This window comes from Myxocyprinus asiaticus, chromosome 7, assembly GCF_019703515.2.
Source record: "Myxocyprinus asiaticus isolate MX2 ecotype Aquarium Trade chromosome 7, UBuf_Myxa_2, whole genome shotgun sequence".
NCBI lineage: Eukaryota > Metazoa > Chordata > Actinopteri > Cypriniformes > Catostomidae > Myxocyprinus > Myxocyprinus asiaticus.
Window position 1 is genome coordinate 5,912,400 of NC_059350.1, and position 25,199 is coordinate 5,937,598.

At 37.7% G+C, this 25,199-nt stretch overlaps 1 protein-coding gene across 6 annotated transcripts in view; it reads left to right on the forward strand.

The window, feature by feature from the left end:
* The first annotated feature begins 459 nt into the window (after window positions 1-459).
* The window catches only part of LOC127444047 (protein FAM13A-like), a 61,853-nt gene continuing 37,113 nt past the window's right edge, over window positions 460-25,199 (forward strand). For 4 of the 6 annotated variants that reach the window (XM_051703198.1, XM_051703201.1, XM_051703200.1 and 1 more), the window contains exons 1-7: window positions 4,088-4,361; window positions 7,472-7,681; window positions 11,568-11,745; window positions 15,197-15,344; window positions 17,919-18,005; window positions 20,022-20,114; window positions 25,043-25,135. In XM_051703198.1, coding sequence (XP_051559158.1) covers window positions 4,103-4,361; window positions 7,472-7,681; window positions 11,568-11,745; window positions 15,197-15,344; window positions 17,919-18,005; window positions 20,022-20,114; window positions 25,043-25,135 — 1,068 coding nt within the window. In that variant the 5' untranslated portion in view covers window positions 4,088-4,102. Of the gene's footprint in view, window positions 710-4,087; window positions 4,362-7,471; window positions 7,682-11,567; window positions 11,746-15,196; window positions 15,345-17,918; window positions 18,012-20,021; window positions 20,115-25,042; window positions 25,136-25,199 lie in introns of those variants that run through there. The other 2 variants (XM_051703199.1, XM_051703204.1) reach the window with 1 other exon arrangement.

A 25,199-nucleotide genomic window follows, 5' to 3' on the forward strand; every position in this document is an offset into this window, starting at 1 on the left:
GGGCAACCAATAATCCTCTCAGCAGTCTGAACTGTCCTTTGTAGTCTTCTGATGTCCGATTTCATAGCTGCACCAAACCAGACAGTTACAGAAGTGCAGAGGACAGACTCAGTGACTGCTGAGTAGAACTGTATCATCAGTACCTGTGGCAGGTTGAACTTCCTCAACTGGCAAAGGAAGTACTACACACAAAGACTGCTGTTTTATTCAGTACAAAAGCCTGTGCCCATCTAAAAAAGTGAGAAACTTTGGGGATATCTAAGCTACTTTGTGTATAGAGAAAATAAAGCGCGACCCTTTGCCATTAGCCATGAAAAGTTTTGAATTGGTAATTGATGTAGCCTCCCCTCATTCTCCCCATGTGGAGAGACTTTCAAAGGTTTGGGCCAGCTGGTCATGTGACTCATGAGACCAGCCAATTAGGGTGCGGGGCTCAGATTTCATTTGGTGAGGAGTCACTAGCTCCACTGAGGTTTTAGAAAAGGGAGGCTGACTCCTTTTTTGCCTTTTTAGTTTTTGGAGATATCGCCGTCCATTCATCAGGATCAAAAATGAACTAACCTAACTTTCTCAGCCATGGATTTTGTTATGAGATTTTAAGAAGACTTTTATAAGAAAGGAAAAGGAATTCGGTGAATTCATCACTCTTTGATTTCAGGCTCTTCCTGGAGTAAAAGGGAGAATGGGGGCTGGAGCAATAACCATCTGTGTAAGTACAAAAAAATGCTGGCCAATGACTCCTTATAAGGCAGTGGGATTCAAAGTCAGACAGCATTTAGACAGTCAGTATGGAAGTTAGTGTGAGTGTTTACATTAGGTTATTGTGCAGTCACTACATCTGTTGTTGAGTGTTTAAATCTTGCTTGTCATCCTGAGTTTCAAACTGGATAAAAAGCCGCTAACGGAGGTCATTTTTTCCTTGTAGCCTTGCACACAATGTCTCCACAGTTAGATCAGCTGGAAGTGACAACATCTCCCAGTCCGACAACAACTTCACCTAATGCATCTACAAAAACATGCAGCTGAAGAAATGAAAAACTTGTATATAAACCAGCAATATTTTGTAAAGTTTAGTTTAGTGGTGTAGAGGTTTCCTTCTACCTTATAATAGTAGGGATGTTCTGCAGCTGTTGCTAGCGTGTCTGACTGCAACAACCAGTTGCACTCCCAAGACCACCCAGTGGGTCAAAGGACAGAGAGAGAGAGCGTGAAATATGAATGAACATGCTGAGACTCGCTTCTCACCAAACAGACATGCAATTGAACCTGCACTTTTTAACACATTTCGTAAAGCCTTGCATTCAAATTGACAATATTTGCAGCTAGAGCTAATTTATCAAAAGTAGGTGACAAACTATTTTACAGCTAGTATTCAAGACAAAGTTACTATGGGTATTCATGTGATATGAGAAGCTTACTGAAGGGGGAGGGTTCTAACTTCCCCCAAGAGTCAAAGCATGGGGTGCCATTAAGTAAATACAGAACATTGTCTGAACTTGTAATGGAAGCTGGCAGCATAAGATTTTTATCATTGACTGTGAATAACCAGGGCAGTGCATGTTTATGCTGGTTGAATTGGAATAATGCAGACATTTTTTCTACTTTTGCATTTTTTTTGTGATTGTCACCTCAACAGTTCAGAACAACAAATGAGACCACATGACAACCCATCTGGCAAGACATAGGTGTCCCTAATTTACCCTATGTGTGAACTCTTTTGCATATGAAGTGTTGTGAGAGCCCACTTGTTGGGTGGAGGGGAGATTTCATGGACATCTGCTACTGTAGGTCTCTCATGGGTAGAGAAGCTCAGACAGGCTTATGTTCTTAACACAAACTTCAGGCACTCAACACTAGGAACCTTAGCAAACATCATGTATGTAACAAAATACCGATGGATTATTAATCGTATCTAAAATAGTTTTTTGATTTCTGCTCTGGAAATATTCTTATCACTATATGTTTACGCCAAACATGGATGTAACCAATCGTTGCCTATTTTTAAGGAAGATTATGAGTATGAATAACAAAGGGGAAAGTTTGAGATGAAACCCTCAGAGTGACACATTTGTCAGTGTGTACGGTAAATGGTCAGAACACATAGCCCAATGGCTTACTGTTGTTGAAGCATATGTGTCCATGCATGCAGATCCCTGATTATCCTCGATTTATCCATGGCCTGCTGTTGAAAGAGACCTACAATCATAAAATGTGAGAATATGAGAAGATAAACATGTGTGTTTACAATGCAGCTCAGGCCACGCTTCGCTGAAAGAGGACATTTGGTACAGAACACCCAATTAGATGTCCACCGCTCACAATTAAACTGGGCACAGAATGAGCAAGCCTTCTCATTTAGTGAAGGGCTGCTAACAACCTCTGAATACAATCCATTCTTGTGCTCTTTGTCTCATTTAGATGAATACACTGAAACCACAATGGAGTTTCTGAGGAATTAGAAAGCTTTTGATAAAGTCAGTGCCCACAGAAACTTCAATTTTCTCAGACAGTTCATTGATCATATTTCAATTTAAGTAATAGGTCTACATGTCTCTTTTAACACCCCTTGCAAACATTTACCATGTTAACCATAGTTCCCGTCAAAATTCCATAGTTATATAACTTTAATATTAATGACATTATAACAATGTTGTTACATGAAACCTGTATACATCTTTTATGAAGCATACTGTTTGAAGTAGATTCCATGTTCATTATTTTACAGTACAATAACTACATTAAAGGAGCAATATGTAACATTGACATCAAGCGTTTAAAATGGGTACTGCAGTCCAAATTCAAAATATTGGAGAGAGTTGTCTCCCCCGCCCCCTCCTCCCCAGAATCGAAGCTCACGTGAGTTGTCAGATTGAGGACACGCAACAGGAACGAGTAAACTGACAATGGCAAGCGTCGAGCCTTACATTGTAAGTTGATCAGCTAATGTATATGTTTGCAGTGTTTTTATTGTTTGCAAATTATAAACCAGCTCATGTGGATTTTCTATAACTCTGTCAATGTTAGATAGATGTATTGGTGGCTTCCATGGCTGCAGTGCATTGTTTGTCTGCTAACTTGTTTCAAATCTGGCAACCTGGTATGTCAAAATACTGTTGGGATATGGGCAGTGGGCGGGATCACACAGGCCAAAACATAAAACAGAAATTCCGGCCCGGAACGGACATTTCAAAGTAGAATATACTGACTGTCGCACTGTTTTCGGAGAAGCCAGTATTTCAACTTAGCATGTTTCCTAAATCTCTGATAACATATTATGATCATTTTATGCTTTAGTACAGTAAATATATTACATATTGCACCTTTAACTTTGACGGAAACAATATGGTTTGGTAGCCTACATTTTTGTGAGAGGCGGAAAAGTGGGAAAATGCTCTCAGCATTTAAGTTTTTGAAATTAATTATTTCCCCCCCAAAAATTTAGTTTTTGTTTTTGGTTAACTAAATAAAGAATTTTCAAGCTTTATCTGCACCTTTCAACTGTTTTACACAATTATTTACTACGCTTATTTACTTACTTTCGACACGGCGACGAATAGGCTACGTTATAAAAATTGAAAACGGCACACATTTTTTACTTTGTGGAAACTCGCGATGGCGAACCACGTGAGAGTAAAGTTTTATAATAATAATAATAAAAATAATAATAATATAGATACCCGCTTACATTTTATATTTAATTCATACCCTGCAGCACTCTATTGTGATTTTAATTTTTTACTGAACTGTTTGCCTTCACCGGAGGTCCTTTCAGACAAATTGTAAATATTTGCTCTTCATATCAGTTTGACTTCCTGAGTTCATAATATTCATAGCTTTCCTTCTCTAGAGACCAATAACAAACCTCTCCAGTCACAGCTGAGCTTGATATACTGTCAGGTGCCAGCTTGAGTGTGTGTGTGAGAGTGTGTGTTTCCTCTCACCTGGTTACAGGTGCATGGCAACCCTTCCTGACGTAGGTACACATACACTAGACATGTTCCTCCCTCCTGTTCCCTGTCACGGTCATTTCCCCTTAAACTGGCACTTGTCAAGGTTTTCATTGTTAATCTAAAGGGTGATATATGGACTAGGGGTCTTCATAATGCACCCAGTCAAAACAGTGGATGTGGTTGACTGCTCCTTTCTCTTCTGTTTTTCCAAGCACAACGAGGCAGCCGTTCAGGTCAAGGAGGACATGAAAAAGATGGTGCAGTTTCCCATGCACAAACCCTTTCCGGCCACAACCACAAGGGGAAAGAAGATCTTTGGGGTGTCCCTGCTGGAGTTGAAGGACCTGGGGCTTGTCAAGGATGGGGTTCCCGTGGTGGTCCGGAGCATGGTGGAGTACCTCGAAAAGCATGGCAAGTGAATGGTGACTGGGAATGATGTTCTCAGTTCATGCTTTTCTAAAGTGTAAGACCTGACCACAGTTGGTGTGAAGAACTCTGACCTGGGAACAGTGATAAAGAATTAAAAGTAACTTGAGTATTGCTTTAGTGAGCCATTATATATGTAACAATATAAGGAATATTCCTGGCCTAATGAATACTCCAGGAAGAAGTTATGTTATCAGATATCTGATATGATTGTTACTATATATATATATATATATATATATATTTCTATATACTGTATATATTGCAATGTATTTTACATATGCCAGAAAACAAAATATTTACATTTTCATTAAATGTTATGTTTTCTTAACAAAAAGTTGAAATAGTACCTGTAAATTACACAACTATAATGTAACTACATGTTGTATTCATAAATACACAAATCAATTTGCAGTGACAGAGCAGTGGCCTGATTGGGCCAATAGTGTATGTTGTCTAAGTCACACCTTTTACTGCTTTAGTGAACTACTCCAAGCTTTTAGCAAACAAGCACCAAGCTGTGACTATTGCAATGGACATCAGGACATTATGTCCTTTCTGAGGTCAACCCAAATAAAAAATATAAAAAATAAAGCAGTTGGAACTACACATTTAACCCTTAAATGCATGGGCTTTTCACCAAACATTATTACATACCTCAGGTCTTTAGCAACCCAGCATTATATCTATAATAAATGGATTTACAAAATGCCCAGATAGGGAAACATATTCCAAATTTTAAAGACAGTTAGAAAATAATAGAATAGTGTAGTAGAGGCTCTTGAACACAGATATAGGTGGGGCAGATCTTGCTTTATTATTATTAGTATTATTATTTTTTACATTATTTTACTTGTTACATTATTCAGAACACACGCTGACACAATATTTGGTGTCCTTGCATTATTCCACCACAAGGTGGCACCCTTAATACATAATGTTGATACTAATATTCTAAAAAAAACAACACTTTATCTTATGTTGACTTGTAGATCTAAATCAAATGTTATTTTACAATGTTTAGTGTTGTTGAAGAACACCAGGGAGGAGATGGAGAAAAACAGAACTATCAACATGCCATTTCCACAGTTCCACAGTACTAAAAAACTAAACTAAAGGGTGCACTCATATGTTGGTGGGCCGGTATTTGCAGCGTGCAATGCGCGCTCAATCTCCGGAGGTCGTAGCGGGGGTGCCGCACTATCGGGGGTGTTGATCTGTCCCCTGAGATGCTATTCTGCTCACTACAGTTGTACAGAGTGGTTATCTGAGTTACAGTAGCCTTTCTGTCTGCTCGAACCAGTCTGGCCATTCTCCGTTGACCTCTTTCATCAACAAGGCATTTCTGTCCGCAGAACTGCCGCTCACCGGATGTTTTTTTGTTTTTGGTACCATTCTGAGTAAACTCTAGGGACTGTTGTGTGTGAACATCTCAGGAGATCAGCAGTTACAGAAATACTCAAACCAGCCCGTCTGGCACCAACAATCATGCCACGGTCCAAATCACTGAGATCACATTTTTCCCTGTTGTGATGGTTGATGTGAACATTAACTGAAGCTCCTGACCCGTATCTGCATGATTTTATGCACTTCACTGATGCCACACAATTGGCTGATTAGATAATTGCATAAATAAGTTGGTGTACAGGTATTCCTATTAAAGTGCTCTGTGAGTGTAAATCAGGTCAATAATTGAAACAACAACGCCACTTTGAGTGAGAAATAAAATGTCATGATGAAATTCGACATGATATAGGTAGTAATTTGTATGAATATGGCACTCGTTTGTCTTGAAATAAACAGATGAGTAGACATATGAAAATAAAGGTTATCTATAAAGTATTTATAAAATAGATACCATATGATAGTAAACTTAAATAGATATAAAATAATCATAAAAATATGATTTATAGAAGTGGAAATATATATTGCAACACTATTATATATCTCGGGTCATTAAAGACCCTATACACTTTTGGTAATCAAACAATTAGAATTAGTTTTTTGTTGCAATTTTAGCATTTAAAAAAACATTTTTTTTTTTTATTATTGTTAGATGATTCATGAGAGAAAGGTGGAGGAATACTAAAGAGGTGTGGGCATAACTCCAAAAAATGGAGGAGGTACAGGGGGGTGGAATGAGGTCCTGGGTTACTAAATACCTGATGTATGCATTTAAGGGTTAAAGTAACAACAATGCATGACTGATATCCTCTTCATTTGTGTAAAAGAGATTGGAATTTATTTATTAATGTAGGAGACAAAAAATAGATATGTGATCACGTTGATGTTTTAGGGAGCCTATTCCTATGCTTTGCATTATAAGATACTTTAAACAGATATTTTAAAGCACAAAAGCTATAACAAAAATCTCTAAAGTCACAAACATGATTACAATGAAAATCATCTTAACATCCTTTTTAGTGTTCTCTAGAAATCGAACTCACTTGTTGGTAAAACACTTATAAAACAACATAGTACAACTACCATGTAATAAAAAGAACATGTTTTAACGTGTAATCGTAATACCATAAAGTAGGGCTATTAAACTAACATAAGTTCATACTATTATCATAGGAATCAATCATATCATTATAGTGAAATCAAATAACTGGGGTGGGCATTAAAGAGCACTGACAACTACATAAATCTAAATGTTCTCTCACTTCGGATTAACACAACATCAGTTGAGATTTGATTTTGATTTAATCAGCTTTCATGATGTAAAGTACAGACTTCACTAAACACAAAGCCTTACTATTATAGTTGTAAGAGCTGAAGCCAGAAGCTGAAGTTCTACTTGTTCTCCACTAAATGGTGCAATGACATTTCAGAGCAGCCAATCAATGCATTAGGCATTTGCTCACATTGAAACATGTAATTGTGTTTTTAAATTTGAACGTGTAAACACAAGATTATTTCTGAGATATTGAAAAAGATTTTTCTGTATACAGTTAAATTGTGATAAACTGATGAAATAGCCCATACCTTTCTGTATTTATCATGATTGACTTTGCATTTGAGCTTAAAGTGGCATATTTGTTACTCGTTGAAAAATCTCTCTCTTTCTCAATCATTGTTCCATTATCCATCAGGTCTTCATCAGGAGGGTCTGTTCAGAGTAAACGGCAGTGTTCGGACAGTAGATAACCTTCGGCGGAGGTTTGATGGAGGAGAGGATGTGGACCTGTGTGAGGAAGCAGATGCTTTTGCTGTAGCCAGTTTAATGAAGCAGTTCCTGAGGGATCTACCTGAAGGCCTCATCCATCCCTCCATTCACAGTCCTCTCATTCAGCTGTACCAAGGTTAGAAACATCTTTTTAAAACCTGATTTAAGCTAAAGAAGTCAAATGTATGATGCAGTTGTTGTCAGATTGTATTAGTGATGTTATGGAAATGTAAGCTTTGAAATCAGTTTTTTTAGATTTTGGAATTTCCACATTCACGTAGACAGGAGCTGTACTTGCATGCCAAAATAAAATTGTGTGAAACATGGCTTCTTAGGGGCAGAGCAAAAATGCCCGCTGAGTGAGCTGACCTGCATCAGTAAGGGTTTTGATGGGGGTTTTTTTAAAATGATGAATTAAATGCATATGAAGTGGTAGTTTGTAAACCATAGCTGTTGTTTGACATGATTTACTTATTTTTAACATTACCAACATTATATTTAGTGAAATGTCAGCTCTGTTTTATCCTTGAAATTTACATACAAATAAAAATTTTAAATGTAGGTTAGAGGTTTAGTGCCATTCAGATCTGTTAAGCTGTTCGTCAACTTTAAATTATTTAGGTCAAGTTTATGGTTAGTTCTATCTTTAGCTGTCCAGTCACAGTCCAAGTCAGCAAGACTCACATGGTCCAAAGAGCCCAAACAAGCACCTGTGTCCAGGGGTGTAAAAAGTACTCTTATAGAAGAAATTATACCCAAGTGATAGTATGGATACTGAGTAAAAATTATCTAGCCAAAAACATACTTGTAAAAAGTATTCACTTTAATTTGTACTTAAGTAATAAAAAAGTAACTTTTTTTCCTAGCTAAAATGAAATCAAGAGAGGAGATTGTGTGAGTTAGGATGTTAAATTTGATTTGTTTAAGTCACCATTTTACTGTCTCTGACGACTGTCATATTTCTCCCCCAGTGACATTCGCAACCTGGTCCTAGAATCATGTTACAGTAACTACATTTTTGCAAATTGATTTTTATGTGGCCTGTTGTACGTAACACAGCAATTTCCTGGTGGAGTGAACACTAGAGGTGCTAAAACAACAATGACTTTTATCCACTTTCACTCAAATCAAAGACGGCAGATTATCAGTTCATAAACACTTACTTTTCTCTCTGTTCCTCACACAATGCTATCTTATGACATATAAACACTTTTACTATAGCGCATTACTCATTTTAACGTTTGCATTACATAACCAGCTACATTTACAAGCTTGTTTAAGTGTGATCAAATTGCACGGAAGCTCAACTGATATAGTGTTGCATATGCGATAGAGTCCTGAAGAGCACGCGAGTCCACACGTAAGCCAAAAGTATCATAGATGCACCACAAAATGACATGGTAGCTTCAGAAATTGTGTTTTTCGTCACACATTTGCTTTTTCTGACCCTATCAGTTAGGTTTAAGGTTTAGGGTAGAGAGGTAGGTTTTGATTTCAATCTCGATAGAACATTAACCTTAATAACCTCATCTGTTTAGTAGAACATTTCACTCGCTTTTAGCGCCACACAGTGGACATTTTACTTCGGAACTGCCCTGAGACGTGTAATGAACCACATCATTTTATTTTACAAAAACATTGCCACAGTCACGCAGTGTTCGTAGCATGGGAGAGAACACTCACGATTTGCGATATCTAAGCACCCAGCCCCTTGAGACATAAAGAAAGATCCCAAAAAATCCAAATGAAGCTTTGAAGAAAGTTAGTAATGTTGTTGGTTTTGTGAATTGTTTTCTGAGGTTTGCTGCCAAACCTTGCTATTGAGCAGATGGATGAATTCAAAAAAGTTCATAATTAATATTTACTAAGATTCCATTAATTTTATTAGCATTATCATCATCATCATCATCATCATCATTGCTGGTTTTATAGATATTATTATAATTAATAGTTGACTAACAACAACAACAACAACAATTCAGCAAACAGGGAGTAGAAATTCATAGATATGATTTAAATATGAAGTCAAGTGTAGAAATAAATGACAAGTACGCATTTATTTACAAAAGCCTTTTGTTTTATATATATATATATTTGCAACATGAATGATCATTTTTGACTTCATAACTGTCCAATCTGTAGAAGTAGCAGGTGTTTAGAATAAAGTTTAGGACAAAAACTGTCAGTGTTTCTCACTTCGTGCTCATAATTTTGAATGAATATATCACATTCAGTCGGGCGGTCACATACGGTCGAATCGCACAAATATTTCAACACACAGCCGCCATGCGACACTTTGCCATTTGTCAATCTGTCGTTTGTCGGATGCAATGAAAAGGCGTCTTCAGTCCAGCAAGACGAAAGAAAATGATCTGCAAAAATGTAATGAGTACTTTTCAAGTTTAAAAAGTACTATTTTTTCTTTGGAAATGTAATTAAGTAAAAGTACAAGTATTCCGTTTAAACTGCACTCGAGCAAAGTACAAATCCCCCAAAATAATACTTAAGTATTTTTACTCAATTACTTTACACCCCTGCCTGTATATTTCCTCCATAGTAGAGTTACACAGCTTCAGAGCACGTTCTCTGTTTGTTCACGCCAACTCAAGAGCTGTAGGAGAGATTTTGGCTTCTGAACAGTGTAAATGATTAGATGGGGCTGTAATAAATGGCTTTATTGTGCTTGCTCACAGCCAGGAGGAGCATTAAAAGTTTAAATTTGCAGTTGTATCATCATTCACTGACATCTGCTGCTGTGTGCAGCGCAGAGACTTCACGTGATTAATGTTGTCTAGGTGCCAGATAACAGTTCAGTGTGTGGTTCCATATAAAGAGGCTTTCCATAAAAAGGATTCTTAAAGGAATTAATGGAATGTAAGATGATTTCTCGACAGATATGATCGCTGCAATTTTTTCCTGTTCTCTTGCTCTATCTCACCTCAGACTATCTGTTTCCCTCACTGTTTGTTTCCTAATCTCCATTTGTAGTGTGTGTGAGACACTATATATCCTGCACAGATGGTCCATCTTGGATGCCAGAAAATTTAGCAGATTAAAAAAATGTGTTTGTATTGGGAAATTTGGTAATGTGCCAATGCAGATAGAGTTGCATAGTAATGTGTGACATTTTGTCACTTGCTCCACATGTGATAATTCCTGACAAGTTGGAATCTTGAAATCGATTTAAAAATGAGAACATTCCAAATTCTAATTATTTGTGGTTCAATGACTGAAATAATTGCAAATGTATTTGTTTTATTGTAAGCATCACTGATTACCTTTAGTTTACATCACTGCCATGAATTTGCTACTTGCTTTGCTTGTCAGTATTAGTTGGACACTAGGGGGAGGGACTGTCTCACTCTAGAAAGCATTCTGGAAGCAAAAGACTGTACATCTGCTAAAAGTTAAAGGTGCTGTAAGGGGGGCCTGGGATCCTTTTTATGCTTCCCACGCCCCACCACTCTTCTACACACACACACACACACATTGTAGCCATCACCCTTCACCTACTTCTCTTACAGAGTAAATCTGACTCAGCTTTTTTCACTTCCACATTTATGATTGACTATCCCTTAAATAGCCACAAATAATCCTTGTTGCCACATCTAGTTTTCCAGTTTTCCCCCAGCTGTTTCTATGTAACAGCGAGCACCTTACTAAAGAGGCACTGTATATTTTTGGAAAATAATGGCAAAAAATTAAATTTTTGGTTTCATCTGAAAGAGAAAATAAAAAATATTACAAATTAAAATAATATATAATATTTGTTGAATTTATATAGTTGTATAGTTCAAACAAAGGGTAATTAAAATAGTATTTCTTGGTTTCAGTTTTTGGCCTAGTGTGTCCAAAACTTTCATTAAGGTGCAAAACGATTGCAAAATAACGCAATATGTGCGAAATTTTGTGATAATCAACATAATGCTGCGAACGCTGTTGACTGATTGTATTGAACCTGGAACATCAAGCAGACATTTATTGCACACACCTTTTATTCAGTTTCTATGCTGTTCTTTCAGAATCCAGTGAGGATGACTTCTGTAAGGGTCTTCATGAACTCCTGCAACAGCTGCCAAAGATTCATTACTGTCTCCTGCATTACTTATGTCACTTCCTGTCTCATGTGGAGCAGGAACACGCTCATAACCGCATGACAGCAACCAACCTGGCCACAGTGTTTGGACCCAACGTATTCCAGTAAGTTATCAAACACAATGAATTGATATATGCATCATATGATAACCATATTATAAAAATACATTTCATATATATATATATATATATATATATATATATACAGTATCTCACAGAAGTGAGTACACCCCTCACATTCTAGTAAATATTTTATTATATCTTTTCATGTGACAACACTGAAGAAATGACACTTTGCTACAATGTAAAGTAGTGAGTATACAGCTTGTATAACAGTGTAAATTTGTTGTCCCCTCAAAATAACTCAACACACAGCCATTAATGTCTAAACCACTGGCAACAAAAGTGAGTACACCCCTAAGTGAAAATGTCCAAATTGGGCCCAAAGTGTCAATATTTTGTGCGGCCACCATTATTTTCCAGCACTGCCTTAACCCTCTTGGGCATGGAGTTCACCAGAACTTCACAGGTTGCCACTGGAGTCCTCTTCCACTCCTCCATGACGACATCACGGAGCTGGTGGATGTTAGAGACCTTGCGCTCCTCCACCTTCCGTTTGAGGATGCCCCACAGATGCTCAATAGGGTTTAGGTCTGGAGACATGCTTGGCCAGTCCATCACCTTTACCCTCAGCTTCTTTAGCAAGGCAGTTGTCGTCTTGGAGGTGTGTTTGGGGTCGTTATCATGTTGGAATACTGCCCTGCGGCCCAGTCTTCGAAGGGAGGGGATCATGCTCTGCTTCAGTATGTCACAGTACATGTTGGCATTCATGGTTCCCTTAATGAACTGTAGCTCCCCAGTTCCGGCAGCACTCATGCAGCCCCAGACCATGACACTCCCACCACCATGCTTGACTGTAGGCAAGACACACTTGTCTTTGTGCTCCTCACCTGGTTGCCGCCACACACATTTGACACCATCTGAACCAAATAAGTTTATCTTGGTCTCATCAGACCATAGGACATGGTTCCAGTAATCCATGTCCTTAGTCTTCTTGTCTTCAGCAAACTGTTTGCGGGCTTTCTTGTGCATCATCTTTAGAAGAAGCTTCCTTCTGGGACGACAGCCATGCAGACCAATTTGATGCAATGTGCGGCGTATGGTCTGAGCACTGACAGGCTGACCCCCCACCCCTTCAACCTCTGCAGCAATGCTGGCAGCACTCATACGTCTATTTCCCAAAGACAACCTCTGGATATGACGCTGAGCACGTGCACTCAACTTCTTTGGTCGACCATGGCGAGGCCTGTTCTGAATGGAACCTGTCCTGTTAAACCGCTGTATGGTCTTGGCCACCATGCTGCACTGTTTCAATCTTCTTATAGCCTAGGCCATTTTTATGTAGAGCAACAATTCTTTTTTTCAGATCCTCAGAGAGTTCTTTGCCATGAGGTGCCATGTTGAACTTTCAGTGACCAGTATGAGAGAGTGAGAGCGATAACACCAAATTTAACACACCTGCTCCCCATTCACACCTGAGACCTTGTAACACTAACGAATCACAGGGAAAATGGCTAATTGTGCCCAATTTGGACATTTTCACTTAGGGGTGTACACACTTTTGTTGCCAGCGGTTTAGACATTAATGGCTGTGTGTTGAGTTATTTTGAGGGGACAGCAAATTTACACTGTTATACAAGCTGTAAACTCACTACTTTACATTGTAGCAAAGTGTCATTTCTTCAGTGTTGTCACATGAAAAGATATAATAAAATATTTACTAAAATGTGAGGGGTGTACTCACTTCTGTGAGATACTGTGTGTGTGTGTGTATATATATATATATATATATATGTGTGTGTGTGTGTGTGTGTGTGTGTGTGTGTGTGTGTGTTTTTTTACTAAATGGCTACTGACAAATATGAATGTCTAATGTAATTATACAATTAAACCTTTTTTCTTAAAAAGTTTTGAATAAATGACAACTGATTTAATTGATGCCAAGTGGATTAACCATCAATTAAAACATATTTCATCATGAGCTTTCTCATTATTGTCAAAAAAAGTATAATTTTCTCCAGACAGTTATACCATCTTGACATTTTTTACTTTAAGCCACAGAAAAAAAAAGAAAAAAAATATATTTTTAAATTATATAAAAAATTCCTTAATGTTTTTTTGTTACAAGGGTGTGAACAATTTTAGCTTGTCTTGCATGTACCCTCGAGTTATTTAAATTTAGTCTCTGCTGCACTTATACCATGGCCAGTAACTTTGTGCTGTCTTGGTGTCATGTTCTCAGTCTGGCCTCTCATTTGCTGTCTGTATTTTTGAGGGCTCATGTCCTGAAACACACTTCACACAACCTCTGACTAACCCCAAAGCACTGGTGCATAGCTTTCATGCACTCTCAGTAATGACTGATTCTGTTTGGTCTGCGAGTTTGACCTGTGCACTGTAACCTCACACTTTAAAGCAAATGTTTACCATATATTATCCTTTAAAGCTGAAGTGTGTAGAGTGTAAAGGTGAAGTCAATAATTTCTGTGCCACTAGCATCACAAATTCTTTGTTTTGAAATGTATGAGTTGTACATTTTTTTCATCAATATTTTTTATCCTTTTTCCATGAAGAGATACGCTGTACATTTTAGAAGTACACCTACATACTCCCCTATGTGCTATTTCATATTTTTTTCTTTTTCATTTTATAGTGACTACTGTTGTTCAAAAATGTGGAAAGAAATAATGTAGATGTGGGTGGTTGTTGGTATGTGCATTTTAAGGCTAGCATTATTTAATATAGTAAATATACTGTATAATATCAATGAAAGGTAAAGTTGAGCCAAAATATGTTGTTCGGAACCCCCTATGATTTTCCTTATTCCTTGAAACACAAAAGGAGGTGTTAGGCCAAAAGTTAGAGACTAATAACCTCAGTCACCATTGACTTTCATTGAATGGAAATGAGCAGCATCAACATTCTTCAAATTCTTATCATGTGTTCCTCAGAAGAAAGAAAGTCATACAGGTTAGTTGTTGAGTAAATAATGACACTTTTCCTAATAATCCTTTAAAGATTTGAAGTAAGTCCTGTTATAGTAACTTGTAAATAGGTTTCCATCTGTCCAGCTGACAGATGCAGAATGCAGCCCCTAATTATATTTCAGCCGCTCCGTTTCAGGGAATCCCTGGCACCTCAGCATGTGTGTGTCTGTGATGTGTGTAACCTCAGCTAAGTAAGTTGTAAGTGACAAAACTGTTGCCTCTTTTAGGCACATACCTCTCCTGTCTCCCTGTACAACATGTTCCCTTTGTCAGAAATGATTAAACCACAAATCCAGCTGTCAGGCCAGCACACTGTGTCCCCCGAAAGTACTTTATGCTTTATGACTTTCTTTATCACAGGACAGTATCTCTGCAGTATTTTAATTTAATTACATTTTTAATTTAATTCGATCTAATTTAATTTAATTTAATTTAATTTTGTAGCACAATTTTTGCAGTATGTCCTCACTCATGGACTGTGTTTTTTAAAGCTGTCTGTTTTCCTCCAGTGTGTCGTCTGGCTTTGGTGGTATACAGGAGCAGAAAATCTGCAATAATATTATGGCCAAGCTGATCCAGAACTACAGTGCCCTCTTTGAGTCTGTGGCTGAAAGAAGACAAAGTAAAGAGGAACCTTCAAACATCATCATGGTCAAAGTAAGTTTTGACATTACACATTGATGCAATCATTGTGAGTAACCCCCAGGGAACTTCCACTCCAGTTATCAGCTGACAATCGTGTAATATGCCAAAGAGTAAATAACCTGCCAGCTGGATTGCACAATTGTAAATAAAGAACGTAACGACCAGACCAAACCCACGATTAGTTTTAACCAATCGTCAACACCCTGAGTAGCCGAGTTCCCAAATGTCAAGATTTTCAGGGATGTGCACAAACAAGAGAAATATCACTGGATGAACACTTAAAGCTGGCATCACACTAGAACATTTTCTCAGCGATTTTCAAGTGTATGCTTCATTTGCATAATCACCGGCCAGAAGGAGAGAGACAGAGCTTGGATTAGTGTCTCCCAACTGGAGATCTTTAATCCTTTGACCGACAAGACTTCCTGCTGAGTTAATGGCCACAACTGGAAAAGCAAATCAAGCTTGTTAGAAAAAATCGTTCTGACGCTGGACCAGGCTTGTGCGGTCTCGTCAAGTCACCAATGAGCTTCTTTCATTGAAGAACTGACAGGACGCAATTCTGATCGGAATGCTTCAATCAGCGATCGCACTCACAGCCGCATATCATCACAAACACAGATTATAATCCACAGTGATTCTCTTACCAAGCATTTTTACTGGGGTTCTTCTACACTAAAATGACTAAAAGGCCCCTAAAATAAATATACTTCCAGAGAAGTTCTTCTTTGTTCTTCGTTTAGGGGTAAAAAGAAGTCCTAAACAGCCGAGCAATGGTATACTGTTCCCAAAAATTCAGACACCACCACACCGCTGTGGGAGGCATTTAGAAGTACGATTTAAATATTAGGACGCTCAGTAAATCCTAAATTAATGTGACATTAAAATGTGTTATCAACTAGTTTATGCCTCATTCTATGAGTAGAATTCACATGAGGTCAGTAAAAGAAGCTGATGATGATTTAAAGTAATATATATGCAGTAGAAAATGTTTAATTTGTCTTGTTTACATTGTGAATTCATGACGCTAATGTGCTAGCATGCTATTTTACACTCTGTTATTGTTATTTATGATGACACTGATACTACAGCAAAGATCAGTGTATAAAAGTGTTAATATGCAGAATAAAGACAAAAGAATGATGATAGGCTTATCTTTGTAGACTAATTAAACAAAACAAAAAAAATTGCATGACATTGTTGTGACGAGGAGGAGGGCGTGGCCGGGATGTGAGGACACGTGCCCGGCGCTGAATTGGCCTAATCAGCTGGGAGGAGGATAAAGACGAACCGGGGGTGCCAGTTCGAGAGAGAGACACACGGCTGCTGTATGTGTGTGTCTGTGTGTTTAAGTTGATTTATGTCATTAAAGTTATGTTGAATGTTCTGACGGTTGCCCATCCTGAACCCCGTTACAATGGTCTTGGAAAATGTCTCTATGTGAACGATCAAAAAGATGTAGGTTAATTTACACCAGCTCACTAATAACTCTACATGCCAGTGTGTTCATGTTGACTGATTTTGACTGACTGAACAATGTAAACAAAATTAGCTGTCGGCCTCAAGGTAGGTAGAGCTTCATGTCACACCTACCGATGATGTGGATCAATGGTAGTAAGAAGGTGTTTAGCAGCTGTTAAGAATTTTTCCTAAAAGTTCGCCCAGACGAGCTGTAACGAACCACCGAAACGCATGCAAAAACACCTTCTTTTTGGCCATATTTTGTTCTAAATTACATCACACCCATTCGTTCTTTGATTTCGTATGGAGTATATCTAGGCCTTAATAAAGTCAGAAAGCTGAGGCAGAACTGTCTTATATTGTTGAACATCCTTTACTCACTGAAAGCTGCATATGCTCATACACGTTCTACGGCAAGCCTTGGGTGACAATCCCACACATGCACAAGTTAAAGTTACTCCATGAATTGCATCCTAAATTTCTCAGAACTCTACCTGACAGGGAATCAGAGAGAGAGTCAGTATGTCTGTCACTCCTCAACTATAATAAATCTGCAAGCGTGCCATACCTCCGACTAAAGAGTAATAGATCTCTGCAAAACAGTCGTAAAGTTTGACACCCTCTGCCAAAATTGAGTTGTTTGGAGTCGGCTAGTGTGTTTTGTTAAACAGAACAAAACCATCAGTCATTTTGGGATAATTTTGGGCAAACTAAGCCTGTTCTTTAGTGTAGACATTGCCTAAAAAATAATTTGAATGCCTACTAAGAAATCACACAATGTATGGAACACTTCTATTCAGGAAAAGTATGGCAGTCCTTCACTCTCCAAAATATGCCTCTCTTCTGCTTCAGCCTAGTGGTCAACTGCAGAGCCAACGTGCCTCCCTGACCTTGTTATGTTGCTGTTTGCACCAACTTTCCAAAACCTTAAAGATGTCATCATGTTATCTCTCATACGTCACAATCAGCAAGAGTTGCTATACTCTAATTTCACTTGAGTTTCAATAGCCACATGAGAGTGTCTTCTATGATGTCGTAAGACAGGTAGTGCATTCACGTGCGACAAGCTTTGTTCTGGTCAGGTGATCTCATATAAAATTGCTGAGCGTATTGTTCTGTTCCCAGGAGGCCAACACAAACACAGCAAACACAGCGATGTCACCTTACCCCCCTGTTCCAAAGGCACACATTCCAGATCTCAAGAAGATAAAGGTAGGGGTGAGTGTGTCTTTCTCTATAGGCGACCTGCTACTGTACACAGAGTCAGTGGGGGCATGTTTTTACAGTCATATGCACTCTAAGTTCAAGCAGTGAACCAGGACTAATTCCAGTGACATAGCACTTCAGAAACACCAACAATCCAACAACACTACTCTCCCTGAGGTGTTAGGTACAGGTCACAAGTGTCGGCTTTCAGTTTAATCAAAATGATGCAGGTCTTAAGTCAATCAAAGCCTATTTTTTAAATGCAATTGTTACAGCAAGGCTACATTCACAGAGTAGAAGAATACGATTGTGAGTCATGTCTTAGCGGTCATGTCTAGAAGGGAACCCTCAAGCTGATATGGTCTTATGAGAGTGTTGCTGTTACCAAGTTGGTTTAGGGGTAGAGTTAAGATAACGGTTAGGTTTAAAGGTAGGGTTATGGGTAGGTGTAGGGTTTCTCTGGGACTCCAAACCCCCCTCCACAATAATCACAATATATAAATGTTGCATGCGACTCACAAGACTTTCTCCAGCCCAAGGGTTCCCTTCTTGATTCAACCTGTTTTAGAGTGTTAAATATTGTTATGTTCACACACATTTTCGTTATAAACAAGAGTGATATCCGCATTCTTATACGGAAGTGACTCACAATCACATTTAGAGTTTGAGTTTGGTTCATGTGGGGTTGCGGTAACTCACAGAGATGGAGATATAACTTTATGTCATCCAAAGGATTAAAATCCAGTCTTCCATGGGAATGCTTTGCTCTACACTTGGTTGGCTAATTAAGATTTGACGAATTAATTCACACCTTGATTGTACTCGTTTATTTAAAAAAAAAATGAGTCAGTTGTAATGAGACGTTCTGGTGTTATGGAATCCTCCACCTTTGATATTTACTTTAATCAATTTCGCTCTGGTTACAGGCATGATTCATGGCTATCGCAAGAATAGAAAAGGGACTTGACTTTGCTTTTTCATTCGGACAGACAGTATTCGAGCTGCTTTGTTAGATGTTGTATAAACAGGACAATACATTAGTCACACCTGTTAGTAAATAAATATGATTGTCAATTTGGATTATTTCATATGTTAAACAACACATCATTAGGCTCACTGTAGATAGGGCTGTATCAAAAATTGGGGGCTCGTCCGGGATCTCAATGTAAGCTTCATGCTGACTCTGGATCAGATTTTTGTTTCCTAAATTCTGGTTAAAGGTCCCGGTTTGTGATGTATTTGTCTTTCCGATGGGTTTTAAAGTTACACCCCTGAGGATAACACAAAAGGTATTATTGTGGACTACGGGGTGTGTTTTCTCATGCACTTATGAAAACATGAAGTGAAAGATGAAGAATAGATCTACAGTAGCTTGTTCCAACTGCAGATTTAAAAAATGCTAAATCAACAGACATTCAAAGTAGTTTAATCATATTTATTTTGGAAGATTTGCTTGCAAATCTGCAAAATAGTATATTTTCCCTTAATGAATTACACAAATAGGCAACTTGAATTGTTGGTCAAAAATAGCACAAGTTTTCCCTGGTTTTTTTAATTGTCTTTCAGAATTGTCAAAGGATGGTCACATAATCAGTCAAGCTTGTTTAGTCAAGCTTGTTTAGTTTAATTAATTTAATAATGAAACAATGTTGATCATGCGTACGTGCTCCGAAGCATACAGCCCAGTGTTTAGATGTCTGCAGGAGACAGGTTTGGTCTCATGTTTATGTATGTTCTCTCTATGAATCAGCATGACCTGTGACCCTCTTAAATGACTGGCATGATGTTTCGATAACAATAATATTGTTTCTGTAGATTGAAAAAACTTCAATGGAGGTGCTTGTTTTAAATGTTACACAAATGTATACTTTTTTTTTTTCTCAAGTTTTTCTGCTACTTTGTCATGTTTAATCAATATGTTAGTTTTACTGTTTTTGAAATGGCTTCCTTCTGTTTAAACTTTAAATGTATAGATTGTCAACAATGTAAAGATATTTGACTCATCATTCGCTGTTTTGTCAGGTCGCTCAATGCACTCCTGTTGAAAATACAGACTCTCCGAGAGAACGAGAGTCAAGTCCAGATAAACCTAAAACCAAGGCAAGAAAAAAGAAGGTAGGTTTCTTCAACAATAGCTATATACAGTATTTTGTTTCTATAAAAAGTTTTAAGCAGCTGTGAAGAATGTTGTATAGTGAGAATGTTTTCAAAAAATAATGCCATGAATAGTTTTTATTTATCAATTAACTTTATACAAAGTGCAGTATACATAAACTAAATCAATATTTGGTGTGACACTCTATGCCTTTAAAACAGCACTTCTATTCTACTTCTATTATTCTATTTGCAAAAGTAATGTTTGGAAATGTAAAATGGATATTTCCTATTGACACACTAAAGCAGAAGATTTAAAATAACCGCCTTAAGACAAATATTTTTGTGAAACATCTAACGTGTCTAAGAATTTTGCACAGTACTGTATGTATCTTCCAACCTCCTGAAATACTTCAGCCGAGGAGGATCTTAACACATACCAGCTTATGCAGTGTTTTTGTGTGAGCTTTGAAACGCAAAACTATTGAAAGTCCTCTGTTTACATAGGCATGTGGTGCTGATCAAACCGAGTTTGGCCAGATTAGACCGTTCTCCCACAGGCCTTATCGGCAAACTTATGTCGTAAACAGGCTGAGATTTGCTGATGGAAAAAAATGCATGACTTTCATGAAAAATAAGACCACTTCCTACAGGGGAGACGTGTCCAATTACATCAGGGGTCAATGAAATCATTCAGCTTACCACGTAGAGCTGGCCGAAATGGGTGACTCGGATTACCGCACATTGTTTTGGAAAAAGCAACATAAACAAACAGAACTTTATACACGGGACATCTGTTGACATTTGATGTTTGAGCGATAGTTTGATAGCTTTTTTAATGAAAGGAGAAAAGACAAATTACCTCAAATATTTTGCAAGTTCTTAGTGGATGGAGAAGATTTTATTTATTGTCTTGTTTTATCGCTTGATAGTTTTTAGGGGGAACACTTGTTGTCTCCCATTAAATTTCCTTGTTTTGGAGAATTTCCTTGTACTTGACATATCATAAAGTTTTATGATTTAATTTTTGTATTTTTGTTATGATCTATAGCTGGCACACAGTCACAGAAACATGTTTGCTCATCATTAACATCTGCTAAAGAAGGGCAAAGGTTAAAAACTTATTTAGAGCTACATAGACCTCATTTGCTTAACTGAACTTTGCATTGGGTTGGTCTTGGGAGTCTAGAAAGCTCAAAGAGTTTACAAATGTTTCTTTGAGTGTATACTCTGAGTAACACTTACCTGCATGAAGGTTAACTTTGAAGATAAGAATCCACCATGGTACAGTAGAGTTTAGGAACACAGCCACTACAAAACCCTTTGGCATTCCAAGGGTTTGGAATCGTTTTTTCAGTTGTTGTTGTTTTTTGTTTTGTTTTTGTTTTTTACATTTCAGTCAAGGTGATTGATTATCCAAGATGAGGTGAATCTGGTCAAAGTGACTTGAGTAACTTAAGTGTACTGTTCTGTTAGTGAAAGACTTTTCATCAGTGAGAAGTGAGGACAGAGATATTTCTAGACCTGTACAGAGATATCTCAGCATTATATTGGTTATCGGCATCACAACTCTCTAGATAACGGTATTGGTAATTGAGAAACTTATATTGGTAAACTACTAGTACAGTAGTGAGTTAGTGGATCCAAACTGATTTCACATCTTGGTTAAAATGCAGGTCTCAAAGACAAACATAAGAATAAAATCCTATTCTATATCACCAAATTAGTTTTTGTTTTGGTCCAATTCAAGGGGCCCTTTACACTGAACATGCTTTCATGTCCATCTGCACTGCGCTGTATTTAAATCGTTTTTCGATGTACACCTGTGCTATACGGACATCTGTGACTGTTGCACCGCATTTCAGTATTTTCCCGTGTCTCATCGTCAGATGAGATCGTCGCGATGTTAAGACTCCACATCAAGTTAAAAGATCTTCAACATTTAAAAACTCATTTTGTTACACTCGAAAAAATATTTGAGCCAATTTTTAAGATTGACTAATCATAAACAATTTCCATCAAATTGAATTGTGTAGTTTTGTAATTTTTCAAATAAACTGTATGTATGTGTGTGTGTGATATATACATACATGGTCACCCCCCCCCCCCACCCCCCCCAAAAAAAACAACGATTTTTGGTAAACAACAGAATGATGTTACTGTGAATAAATAAATAAGTAAATCATTTGACCCTATTAAAAGTAGACTTATGTCTCTGCAGAACAAAAATGGGCTTTTCCAAATCAGTGGGCATTTTTAAACCATTGAGATTCTCTACTTTCACTGGATTGTTTAGAAACGCCCATCCCAGTTTGAAAACGCTCACAGACTGGAAAACACCCATTATTGTTCTGCAGAGACCTATAATCGAAAAAAAAAAAAAAAAAACCGGGCCACATGGCAAAAGAGAAGCACCTAAATTTGCTGCCATTATAAACATAGCTAAAGATTTACTTATTTATCATCGTGAGTTGTTGCTCACGATGATGTCACAGTGATGTCATTTTGTTGTTTATAAAAGTTGTAGAAGTACACCAAAAAACATGCAAAAGCTTTTTGAGCAATCAAACACAGTGGACCCATTTTTTGGGGCCACCCTGTATATACAGTGGTGGCCAAAAGTTTGGAATAATGTACAGATTTTGCTCTTATGGAAAGAAATTGGTACTTTTATTCACCAAAGTGGCATTCAACTGATCACAATGTAAAGTCAGGACATTCTCACACACCTTACAGTCTAGCTGATCCCACAAAAGCTCAATGGGGTTAAGATCCAGAACACTCTTTTCCAATTATCTGTTGTCCAATGTCTGTGTTTCTTTGCCCACTCTAACCTTTTCTTTTTGTTTTTCTGTTTCAAAAGTGGCTTTTTCTTTGCAATTCTTCCCATAAGGCCTGCACCCCTGAGTCTTCTCTTTACTGTTGAACATGAAACTGGTGTTGAGCGGGTAGAATTCAATGAAGCTGTCAGCTGAGGTCATGTGAGGCGTCTATTTCTCAAACTAGAGACTCTGATGTACTTATCCTCTTGTTTAGTTGTACATCTGGTCTTCCACATCTCTTTCTGTCCTTGTTAGAGTCAGTTGTTCTTTGTCTTTGAAGACTGTAGTGTACACCTTTGTATGAAAGCTTCAGTTTTCTGGCCATTTCAAGCATTGCATAGCCTTCATTCCTCAAAACAATGATTGACTGACAAGTTTCTAGAGAAAGCTGTTTCTTTATTGCCATTTTTGACCTAATATTGACCTTAAGACATGCCAGTCTATTGCATATTGTGGCAACTCAAAAACAAACACAAAGACAATGTTAAGCTTCATTTAATGATCCAAATAGCTTTCAGCTGTGTTTGATATAATGGCAAGTGATTTTCTAGTACCAAATTAGCAATCTAGCATGATTACTCAAGGATAAGGTGTTGGAGTGATGGCTGCTGGAAATGGGGCATGTCTAGATTTGATCAAAAATGACTTTTTTCAAATAGTGATGGTGCTGTTTTTTACATCAGTAATGTCCTGACTATATTTTGTTATCAGTTGAATGCCACTTTGGTGAATAAAGTACCAATTTCCTTCCGAAACAGCAAAATCTGTACATTATTCCAAACTTTTGGATACCAGTGTATATACAGTATATACTGTATATATATATTGCTTGTTTGTTTGTTTGTTTTTTTGTTAAAGATTACTCAATTCAATTTGATTTAAAAAAAAATCTGAAATTAAAATGCATAAATCTTCAAAAAAAAAATTTAGTCTACACCTCCGTTATTTTCCATTCATTGCACTGTGTATAGCTTTTTAGCAGAAGAGTGCATTCGGTCTCAACAGACCCTAAGAATCTTGAAAATAAGATAAATTCAGTGTAACTTATACAAGCTTAATGGAGATGATAAGGAAGACATGGCCTTTACATGTTATCACAAATAAACTGCACGAGTTTGTGAATGAATTTGCATTTTGGGCAATACCTTTGAAACGGGATGACGCTAAAGATGGCTGTAATGGGGTTCAAACTGTTTTGAGATTTGTCCACTTCAAACACATTCAGACACTGGGGTCGTAGTGCCACAGCAGCAGAACGGCGCCTAATAAAACAAGAGTTTAAACTGTGCTGGTTACGTGCGGATTTAAAGAGAATTAACCGTCCAATTGGAAACATTTAAAAAGCGAATGCATGAACATGCACAAGACCTTCACAAAATTCTTCAGTGTGTCTGAAATCAACATGCAGGGACACCGAAACGAGAAGCACACACATTAGTTGCTCAGTTAATATATATTTCACTAAAATAACTCATCATGCTTGCGAATAAATCAGAGAAACTGTGCGCCGGTTTTTAGAGCTTTTTCTTTTACTTTTTTGCGCTTTATTATCAGTCAGTAATGCACCAGGCCTGGCTCCAGCTCTAAGATGTAAGGTGGGCCATAGGACCCTCCAGGTGGGCTGAACAGTTGGAGGGGTGGGTGTAGGTGTAGTTCTCAAGGTGGGCCAAGTTCATGATTGGGTGGGCCAGGCCCACCCAGGCCCTCCTGTAGAGCCGGGCCTGTAATGCACAGACATAATGTTTGATGTATGTCCTCGTGAAATCAGAGACTTTCCTCTCGAAATCTGAACACAAGTGGTTACACTTATGATCGGATCGAAAATATATCTTTATACCAGGTGTACACGGGGCCACAGTTGGGGACGAATGGTCGTTTATTTGATAATCCAAGTCTGCGATCAGTCATGTAGTGTGCGCACCAGCGTGACGGAAACCAAGACTGTGAGTTGCATGGTGCTGACTGCAAGTCATGTAGTGTGCACTTGGTTTTAGGTCCAACATCTCCAAAATCTAAAGTATAGAGAAGTTCTTCAAAATCAATTTTCCAGTTCACTGTTTAAAAGAATGTTTGGCTTATTTATGATGAAAATATTGTTGATTGATCACTATAGCTTTTTTTTATCAGGTCACTCATTGTACTCCAGTTAAAGATACAGACCCTCTAAGAGAAAGTGAGTCAAGTCCAGATAACCCTTCAACCACGCCAAGAAAAAAGAAGGTAAGATTTTCTAGTTATGCTTTAAGCAAAATACTTGAAATCCATAAAAACCCCAAACCATCAT